The sequence below is a fragment of the Felis catus genome, chromosome B1 (assembly GCF_018350175.1).
Source record: "Felis catus isolate Fca126 chromosome B1, F.catus_Fca126_mat1.0, whole genome shotgun sequence".
NCBI lineage: Eukaryota > Metazoa > Chordata > Mammalia > Carnivora > Felidae > Felis > Felis catus.
Window position 1 is genome coordinate 45,526,309 of NC_058371.1, and position 11,192 is coordinate 45,537,500.

General features: G+C 40.1%; 1 protein-coding gene across 4 annotated transcripts in view; it reads right to left on the reverse strand.

Moving 5' to 3' along the window:
- KCNU1 (potassium calcium-activated channel subfamily U member 1) overlaps positions 1-11,192 on the reverse strand; it is a 148,189-nt gene that overhangs the window by 19,799 nt on the left and 117,198 nt on the right. For all 4 annotated transcript variants that reach the window (XM_019828566.3, XM_045055584.1, XM_019828564.3 and 1 more), the window contains 3 exons: positions 6,513-6,609; positions 3,074-3,298; positions 1,515-1,701 (listed from right to left, as the gene is read on the reverse strand). In XM_019828566.3, the coding sequence (XP_019684125.1) occupies positions 1,515-1,701; positions 3,074-3,298; positions 6,513-6,609 (509 nt within the window). The remainder of the gene's footprint in view (positions 1-1,514; positions 1,702-3,073; positions 3,299-6,512; positions 6,610-11,192) is intronic.

Sequence of the window (11,192 nt, forward strand, 5' to 3'; positions counted from 1 at the left end):
TATAGAAAGTTATAAGCATGGTGTGTACACACACACACACCACTCACACATGTATCACACACAAATCGTGTGTAAATCTGAGTGAGCCTAATTGCTAAGCTAAGGTTTTATGTGCAGAGCACAACAGCATTTTTTGATTTGCTCAGCAGAGATATGGTTCATACATCCTCAGTCTGGATTTCCATGGCACTTTGATATTCATAAAGTGCTTTGTTATTAGCCTGCTTTGCAAAACACCCTGAAACTCTGGGTGTTGAGTGGGCTTTCATTGCTTAGTGAGGGTGTCTCAGGTAGCTGGCTCAGTTCACCTACCAGAGATTAGGCTAGATTGCTCATTTATTCCTCTGTCCCAAGACCCTTTTATGTTCTCACCTAGCAACAGCACCTAGGAGTCAGAGAGAGTTCTTTTGGTTTCCTAATTTGATTCATGAACATTTTTATCCAAAACAATAATCATGAAAGCCTTGCGATGCCATTGATGTCTGACTGTTCCAAGTTCCACGCAAAGTGGTCAACAGCTATCTGGCTAAAGGACTAAGTTCCTGATCCTGATACAGAGGATCAACATTCCCAAGGGAAATGGCTGGATACAGGGAACCCCAACCATGATTTACTTTTATTTGTTGAGTTGAAAATCTGTTTTAGATACAGAAAATTCTTCAGAAATAATACTTTCATATTAGGTTGAGTGTCTAGTACTCAATTTTGGAAACAAATTAATAGTAAGCCTTTTCCCATTTGGGAGGAGAAGGAAAACCACAATATTTAGTGGGAATTTACCTTGAACACTTGGGTACAGTCAAATATAAGGGCTCAAGAGTCCATCTTACTGGCTTATTTGTTGCAATTCAGTGTGTATGTGGTAAGCATCTAAGTGACCATAGTTGTACTAGGAACTAAGAGGAATACAAAGGAGGAAGAGACTTTGATCCCCATCCTGAACAGATCCTGCTTCTCACCATCTCTTTCCAATCTGAAGCTGCAATACAACATTTTTAGTCTGTAGAAGTTGAAAGGGACCTTAGAGATAATCTTGTACAATTCATATATTAAAAGCATCTTCAAAGAGTAAGAGAGAGTTATACTTCATTCTCTCAAACATGAAACTAGGAAGAGTATGGAAACAACTCTAAGATCCAATGAGGATTGATACTACTACTGCTACTACTACTAAGTGTTATTAATTATAATAATATGCCAATTTCTATCTTAACTAATATTTAATAACAACAACAAAAACAGCACTAAAAATTCAGTGATTTTTCTTAAAATTGGAAAATAGTGTTACATGCATTCCATTTAGAATACAGACATAGTTTTCATTTGACTTAGGATCCCCAAGGACTGAACTGTCTGCTACTTCCATTATAGAATTCTCAGAGTTGGAAGGGAACTTCAAGGCTATCTGGTTCAATGTCTCCTCCTCCCCATTATCAAAATACTTCTGAGAGGAGTTAATTCTCTTTCCTTGTTCCATTCTCTCTAGCCTCCTCCCGTCAGGGAGTTGTTCTTACATGGTTCTTCAGGCATATGGGGAGTGCAGATAACCCGCAGTGATCCGATGTTGAGGGTAGCCATGATGGTCTCTGTGTCTACCAAAGCTGGGCTGCTCAATGCCTTGGACGAGGAGGATAGAACAGCGCACATGGAACATTCCTCTATGTTGGCTGCGCGGAGGTCTTCAGGAAAGAGTGCAGATCCCTAATGAGAGAAAACCCAGTAGAGGAGGGACTTCTCAGATGGAGGGAATTTTTCATGGCTCAAGGTAATGGCTCAGGGTAATGGTTCTTTGTGGGTGATGCCAATTTTTCAGCCAAACCCTCTCTAGCCTCCATTGACTTGGTTTCAAGACTCAGCTACCTGATATTTGAACACATTTAGCTTTACTGATCATTAATATCTTAGTGTGACTAAATTTCATAGGCCCTTTCTTGAGAGCAAGTCTGGATGAGCCAAAGGAGGGTGGAGACAGAAGAGCCCACATCCATTAATATGACTCAAGTGGGAGAAGCAAATTAGGGATAACAGGAAACATTCAGAGAAAGGAGAAGTTTTGGATCTAAAGGCAAATTTTGCATCCCCACAATTTTGTTTGTAGCTGACCTTTCCTGTTACTCTCTGGGTTAACTAGCATAGTGGTGGTTACTTCTTTCCCAATTTGGTGGAGACACAGGGATAGATCTGATCCCGCCCTCAGGAAGCTTAGACTAGAATACTGGTAATTTCTAACACTAGCTGGATCTGGAGATTTCTGGTTCTTTTCCTGTCTTCCTTTCTCTGGCCTAATAAAAGGGTGCAGTGCAGAGAACTTTGTGGTGCCTTTTTTAAAGGGAAATGAAATTTGTTCCTTGACGGAACCATTTTTGAAATTTGAAAAATATTACACATTGCCAGCATCATTTCATGAAAAATATTACATGCTTTGGTGCATTTCACACTGCCATATTTTTTTTAATCCAGGGAAAGAGAGGGATACAATGGCATACAGACCTATAAAGGTTCAGAGCAAATACAATTACAACCACAATGTCATATATGCAGAACCGATCCATTTCTCATAAATGTAAACCGAATTCTTCCTTTTCATACATCTATCAAGGACTGTGTGGCATTATGTGTTCCAGATTAGATGTGTCTCCAGAAAAGACGAGAAAGTTGGAACACAAAGGCTTAGCTATTAGCTTTAGCTATTAAGTCAGAATCAGATTCAGAAATGCAGAGAAACTGTTAGTTATATAAAAACCATAAAACATAATAATAAACATAAAACATAACATGCAGTGGATCCTGAGCATAAACCCAGGAGCCAAAATGTCTAGATTTAGGTCTTAGTTCTGCTACTTACCAGTGGTGTAAACTTGGACAGCTTACTTACTCTCTCTGTGCCCAAAGTTCAACACTTTCACAATCTACCCCATAGGATTACTTTGAGGATTAAATGAGTTACTTTATGTAAGATGCTTAGAATAGTTTTTGATAGCAGTAAGCACTATATAACTACAAGCTATTATTTTGTTATTATTAATGCTAGTACCATTAGTGAATACAAATATTCACTCTATGTGACACTTACAGGAAGAATGTATATCTGGGGAAAATTCCGGAGAAACACCCATTCTCTCTTCAGGTAATCCAAAGATCCGATGAATACAATGTCCTTCAGCTCCTGCCGGGTATAGCTGCTAGCTCTCAAGGGTATTACAAAATTCCGAAGCCCCATCAGCGTTGAGTGGGCATCTCCAAAGACACATGCTACCACATGGTTCCGAAACTCATGTTTTGACTTGTCCATTCGTTTCTAAGCATAAGCAGGCCAGAGTCTGGTCAGTTTTAGAAACAAGCTGAGAGTGTCTCAAAGAGGGCTCCTTCCCCTCATACCAATACTTCTAGGTACATCCACAGGAGTACTTCCACAAGGATAATGTAATTCTGCAAATTGCTCATAAAAATGGAATTTATCTGCCTTGGGCAATTCTACTTTTTATCTTTTTGTGGAGTTCCTTCTGACTCCACTGTTTAAAGTCTTTTATTAGCCTGGAGTACATCAATTAAAACTCAAATAAGTGTCATTCCTTGAGGTGTGACATCATAGAACCAAATGGGGAACACATCTTTTATTGTCATTACATGTTTTTGGCCTTGTATGTGCTATAGTGAGATTCAATGGAAAGCTAAAACATTACAAGTTCCTTTGCTAAATTTGTGTTTTCTAGTGAGCCCTGAAAATCACGTCAGGTTGTACAAAATTCTGCAGTTTTCAGTGGATTTTTGTATATACGAAAATATCCATTAGTTTGGAACATGTGAAATTGCCTTTTCATGGGCCAAAAATGGTTGAATATTGGTCATTTTATATGGTTCCACCTAATACACCAAACTGATTCAACAGATGCTTTGCAAAGTTGAAGAAATTCCTATGCAAAGTGCACAAAAGAAATAAAAAGGTCACAAAAATTCCATCTGAACTCAAGCATTTATACATATCCCGCACTACCATCAGCAACACCAGTTGTTAACGTTTCTTTAATATCTCTAAGTTGAAAATAATAATGTACATGAAAAATATTTAGGTTAGGTTTCTCCCACATTCACAGAGACTTTTAAGAATGATAAATGTCACTGTAAAAAAAAAAAAGAGAGATGATATTCCTGTAGGAAACTCATGTTGAGCCTTTGTCTGATTTCTTCCAGGGAATGAGTCAAGGTCTTCTCTAGTGACACTGGGATGGGCTGGAAGGAGCACTGGATCTGGAGGAAGACCTGATTCTGTATTCTTTTGTATGACTATGAACAAACTAGTTTAACCCTCTCACCCTCAATTTCTGTAAGTTTCAATGGTTTAAAAATAAGAGTGAATTCTGTTGTGGAAATTAAATACCATATTGAAAATGTAATGCTCAACTAATTAGCTGTTGTTCAATACCTATTAATCAACTCTGAATCTTATTGAATTCCTAGAGTTTCAGAGGAGGACTCTTGGAAGGTGGTTGAGAACAAGTTAAATGCATTTAAAAGCATTTCATGTATGAGTGTGTTCTACATTCGTCTGCTCATGAAGACTCAGAATACTTCAAATGGATACATCATCCTCCCTCACGCCCGTCCTTAGCTGGGTTAAATGACAAGCTTCTGTGAAACACGGGCTGATAAAATCTAACCAGATAAATAAGTAACATCTGACATCTCCACAATTAGTTTGTCAAATTAGCATATATGAGGAAATACTCTCTTTTCAGAGGGAATTGCCCTGTGAGGGGAAATAAAGCTACTTGTCTGGAGAGCCTTCCTAGAGAGTGATGTGAATCTTAACCAAATCTATTAAATAATTGTCTCTCACTAATCCGATTAGTTGTAACTTGAATAATGAAGCCTCTAACGGTATTTAATGTAACATGCCTGAAGTCCAACTATCGCTCTTCTGAGTAGAACTAAACAATTAGAAACAAGATGCATGGCAGAGTGCATTAATGGGCACAGCTAGAGAGGCAATTTCTCCAACAAACTGTGGCACAAAACTGTCTCCCAATTGAGAAAGATGGCAGCTTTAGGAGGAAGTGGAGGGTGCACTATTTGTTCAAAGTAACTTAGGCCAACCACTTCCACTTGACCCTTCCACAAACCAAACCGAATTCGAAGACCCCTTGAATTCTGCAGTATGGACATTTCTCCTCTATGGTCGCAAGTTTCAAAACCTTTAGAATTTCTTAAACTAGAAGCCCTTTTAAACTTATCAAAAGACTTAGTTGGTGTCCTGAACTATATTCTACATCAAGCGTCAGAAAGGAGCTATCTATCATGGCAACCTGTCTCTGTGCTTAAGAAATAGGTATGATAAAACATCTGCCATTTCTATTTCTTGGTCTCTTGGATACCTCCATCTGCAACCAACTTCTCAACCTTTCTAATGATTTCCCTCCCACTGAAAACATGTTTATCTTCCTACTCAACGGAGTTTATTTTGCTTAGTTTAGAATAAGACATCATTGCTGAAATGGTGAATTTCAGCCGCAACCCTAATAGTGTTCTAGTTGATATGACAGTTCTGACAATTTTGTGCTTCTGATCAAATGATTGATCAGGCTTTTACAAAAATTGGAACATATTCTGTCAGGACACTGGTACCAAGCCACAAGAGCTCTGTGTGTGTGTGTGTGTGTGTGTGTGTGTGTCTAACAGAAGAAAAGTGAATTGAACTACTTTTGGAAAGCAAGAAAAAGATATAATTATCAATTAGTCATAGTTGAAAAAATGATATAGGGTTCATACAACATATAATCACTTTTATTAGTTATATTTACCAACTACTGCTTGCAAGTGAACCACTGAGATTATGCTAACTCTGGAAAATGAGAATAGATGAGGATCCAGAAAGCAGGTGTCAGAGCCTGGATTAGGATACAGACTTTTTACATCTTAGTTGTTGGCATTTCAGTAAATTGAGTTAGTTCATTTCCTTGAGAAAACAGAGGCAGGGACAGGATTCTAATATCTATTAGGATTCATCCAGGTCATGCATCTGGGAGATACACTCTTGCCTAATGTATTACGCTTAAGTACAGCCGGCTTTAAGAAAAACCACTATAGAAAATCCAAACTTTAAAACCAATAATTAGGAAAATGTTTATTTACTTTTTAAAAAAGAAAGGCTTCAGAGTTCTTGTAAATGGTTTCCCTGGTGCACTGAAATTAATTAGATTTACTAGCAAAACAGCAAAGTGTCAGGAGAACATTATTCTAAATAACTGACTCAGCTAAACCCTGAAAGGAGGGAAAAAGTAGTTGAACAATCTGATCTGATTGCTTCAAATCCCAGCATATTACCCACATCGTCTTTGTCAAATGCTACATCTGTTACCCTGCATACCATTCATATGGGTGGAAAGGAATGTGTCCTTCCTTTGAAATTCACAGTGTACAAAGAGAAATGGCAGGCGCTTATAACTAGTGTAAGGACTTACTTTCCCTAGATGACTAGCTTTATTTTATTTGAGATTTGGTGCAAGATCACCTACCAGAATCACTCTGTCCAAAGCAATTGCTCTGCACCAGTGAAACATGCCGCTGTCATCAAGCTGGTCACAACCCGGTTCTGGTTCATACAGAAAAGCCCTAAGTAGGGAGAATGGAGAGTTAGCTGAGAACATTTGGGGCACTAATGTAACAAAGCCAAGATGTCAGACTCATTAGAACCTTGCACTCAAAGTGCAAACAACACAAGGAAAGTGACCTTCAGTCTGTGAGAGTCCCAAATAAAGATTCATGTCTGAAGGACACCAATGAGTGTATCACAGCTGAAGACATACTAAGCCTGTTGTGTGTCTGTATTTAACAGACCTATCAGTCTCTCCTTTTACCTTACATTATACTGCCTTAAAGGTAGTTATTTTTGCTCTTAATTTTGCTACTGCAGTGATGAAGAAATCATGGGAGGTGTTTTGGGCACCTGAATATAGAATTTAAAAGGCTGTGAGATTGAGTCATGAATGCGGTCTCTTTCCTTGGCCTGTTTTCCCCCCTTCTCTTTTCTATATCTTTGTGTATGAGGCCCTGTTGAATATGAGGCCCTGTTGAAACATCCTCACTTACTCCATGTGTTTTGCATTCTTTACAGCTTCCATCCCTGGCCTGCATTTGACTAAACTCTTCTCTGATCTTGGTTTCAGTCTTGGCAAAGCCCTCCACGTGATCACCCCACACTGGAGTTGGGCACAATGCTTGTCATGGATATGCTCAACCACTGAAAGCGTTAGACGATCTTTGGAAAAATCTCCTGGCATCCAAAGGAATGCATATTTGCTCAGTAGAGAAGAGAGGAAACCCTTCTGGAAGCACAGAAAGTTTGGAGTTGAAAGAGACTATTTGAGTCAGGAGAATCAAGGCTTAGTCTGCAGAAATAACCTCAAAATTCCAGGGACTGAACATAACCCGGGTTCTCACTCACACCATGTATTTTCCTCAGGTAAGCAGGTGCCTGTAGTCCATGCAGCCATCCCAACCTTTAAGGGCACAGAGGCTATACCATCTTAGGTTCACACACCTGGAACTCACATCCTTTTCAGTCATTAAGGCAAGGGAAAAGAACTGGAGAATCAAGACTGGGCTTTAAAAAATTTTTTTTAACGTTTTATTTATTTTGGAAGGAGAGAGAGACAGGGCATGTGCCAGGGAGGGGCAGAGAGAGAGGCAGACACAGAATCCAAAGCAGGCTTCAGGCTCTGGGCTGTCAGCACAGAGCCCGATTCAGGGCTTGAACTCACAAGCCATGAGACGGCTCACCTGAGCCAAAGTTGGACGCTTAACCCACTGACCCACGCAGGCACCCCAAGACCGGGCTTTTAATTTCATTGGCCCAAAGTGACACGCCATCATTTTCGCTTACATTCCAGTGGCCAAACCTAGTCAGATGGCTCCTGCTAGCTTTAAGAGGGTTGAGGAGCATAGGGAGTAACTGAAATACTTCATGATCATTGTAGTCTCTGCCAGACACTTTAAAGACCACTCCTTGTTTTATGGATAAAAGTCAAAGTGCTAACAAACGGTAAAGCTGGTGTTTCAATATACTGCTAAGGTTGACATTACTGGTGCTCAGAATACCCAATTTCCCTTTCCTTCCTTAGTATATGGGCAGCTGTGGGGTTACATGACCAGTTCCGACCAATGAAATGTGAGAAGTGATGGCTCAGGTAGTGACACACTCCTGTGTGATTCTTCAGGCTCTCTAGTAACCTGCTTAAGTGATGACCAGCCAGCCTGACAATATGAACACCCAAGTGGAGCAGAGGGCCCTGGCCTCACTGACCTGTGTTGGACGTGTCACGGGAAAAAGAAATACACCTTTGTGGTGCTAAGCCACTAAGATTTCGTGGTTGTTACCATAGCATAAATGCATCTTCTGACAGAAATGCCTTTTCTAAAAAACATGTTGCACGGAATTGTAGTAACTGGAGAAGTCCTGAGGAAATGCTTTCTGCAGTCAAATAACCTTTGAAAAAGATGCCCTCTCTTTGAGATTCACACTGTGCCTTAGCGTATGAAAGGTTCAGAAAAGTCTCGCAAAAAAGAAATCCTTGAAAGTTTATATAATCCAGTGTTTCACACACTTGTTAGACCACACACACGTTTACCATTTACTTATTTGATATATTCATTTACTAATTTAAAAATACCTGTCACTATCTCTTGAAACGCCTTTTGGGACATACTGTACAATGTCACATGATAGGTTCGGCCCCAGTAATGAGTACATTATGAGAGTACTCTCCTGTGAGATTTTATCAAACATCCTGGGAGAAATACAACATATTGCACTCTGTGCTGCAGGTGAAGGTTTTTTTTTTTTCTTTCTGTGAATTAATACAGCTTGTTATTCAACACCTGGCCCAAAGGCTCAGACTGTAAGATAATTATCAAGCAATTTTGATGTCTTTAATCAAGTCGGTTTCTAAATTGCTATCTTAAGTCATAATTTTTCAGACAAAGGAACTTACTTAAACTTAAGATTGTCAGTTTAGAAGTGTCAGAAGACCCAGACAGAGAAGCTGCCATGGGAGAAGGGTTTGGAAATTAAGAGCTTATTGCCAACGAGATTGGCCAAGACTGAGGTGCAATCCTTTATCTTCCTCACCATTTAAGACTCCCTATAAACCTGGTGGATTCTAGTCATTTACCTAGCCAGAGAATGTTGCAACGTAAGCCTCAAGGTCAGTTTGACCAAAATGGGTTATCTTGTTCTTTCAAATTAACATGGTTCTTGGTGGTTTAAATACGGCTCGTAGAATTTGTGTACAAATTTCATAACTCGTGAGCTCTAACTCCTAATTCTAAGAGCCATACAGGCTCTCTTAATGGTACTAGATAGAACCGTGGTGATGGCTTTATGCCAGGCTTGTTAAAGAAACTCACCAGGGGACATACCTAAGATGAGTCTGTTTTTGATTTTTATCAGGATCTGGAGAACTGGCTATGGTACTCATTCATACAACCTACTTTTCTCTCCACGTGTAGATTCCTAGACACCATCCCTCAGATACTGATATAATATATCCAGGTTACCTTCAGGGAGGTGGCTTCCTGCTCTCCGCTCTCTTCATTCTAGTGTGCAAAAACTGCTACTGTTTTCCTTCTGGTCACTTTCTTCAGCCTTTTCAGTTTTCCCCTCCTTCTCCCTCTTCCTGCCCCTTCCTCCATCCCCATAACGACGACTCCTGGTCTTTTAGGCAAAAGGAGAATAATCTTCTCCCCAGCACATTTTAGCTTGACTCAGGATACCAAATCAATCGCTGTACACTTTTCTATCATAATAAAAGCATGATCTATGTACCCAAGCTGTCACAGACAACATCTTTCTTCATTCTGATGTTATGGAAAACAGATATGCCTTAGAGGAAACACCTGTTGGAGACCTGCATAAAAGAAAAGGCTGGAGGAGCCCCACTTCATCATAAAGGCATCCATCTGGTGTCCTTGCCAAGCAAAACCTGATGCAACTTATTTCACCATCTCTTAACTAAAGCTCCCTTCTGTCGTATGCCTTGCAAATGACATGATCCTTGCAGAAATATACCTTCCTAAAGAGAATAATAAATCACCTATGGGAATGTGCAGCACTAGCAGTCTTATAACTAGGAAATGAAGATTAGAACATAAAGGTTGATGCTATTGGAGGCAAGAGGTGCCACAGAACACCATCCTGGTCATTCAGGGCAAAAAGGAAAAGCCACACCCTAACCAGAGGTAGAAGTTTCCAGGGTGAAGGACCTTTCTGTATAGGAGAAACTGGCAAGAAATATGGTAGGAGTTCCCTGAGAGGGCCCTCAGCGGACATGTTTAGGATGAAGGCAGGGTAGTTCACTGGTCACAAGATGGGCTTCTCTTTGTGCAAGCAAAGTAGGACACTTCCACCTGGGAGCATCCAGGAAGCATCGAATTCTGAATTCCTCTCAGAGTCAGGTCTCTGATTTCCATATTCAGAGGCTGACAGGTCTAGTGTGTTGGGTGAGAACAGCTTTTGTAGCCAGTCCACTAGTGGATGTCCAGAGCAGCATGGGGATGAAGGCTCTAGCTTTCCTTGCTGATGACTGCCTTCCTCGGAGCTGCTTTCATATGCACGAAGCCAATTATCTTTTGAGTACAAGCGTGAACACGTCCCAGCTAAGGAAGGCAGGCTCTTTCCTCTCTGCTCCCTGGAACCATTCCGAAGAGTATTTTTATTCTTCCATGTGCATAGCAACTTATCCTATATGAATCCTATCACTTAAAGGAAAATAGAAGCGAGGGACCATGTGCCTTCAGTTTCCAATGGTGACATCTGATGGAAGAGAGAGGTCAAGCCATGTAGGAAATCCTCTGTTAAGGTGGGGTAGGCGTCAGTGTCAGGTCAGGAAATACAGTTTCCAAGACTCTAAGTCTGCTGTCATTATTTCCTCGAAGTTACAGACTTGACTTAGATTGTTCTTGAAGATGATCTACTAGTGGATGATATCCTCCACTGTTCATTGGTATCTATTATAAAGTTTAAAAGGCACCAACATTTCTTTTTTCTCTCTTACTCTTTTGCAGGCCACATTTTTGGATGTGTTAGGAAACCCTGGCATGTAACCATTCTATCTGAAGCCCTTTTAAAACTCCATAGGTGGCTTGTAAATTCTTAGGAGAGTTTTCTGGCCTGGTTGCAGAACAATGTATTTTTTGCT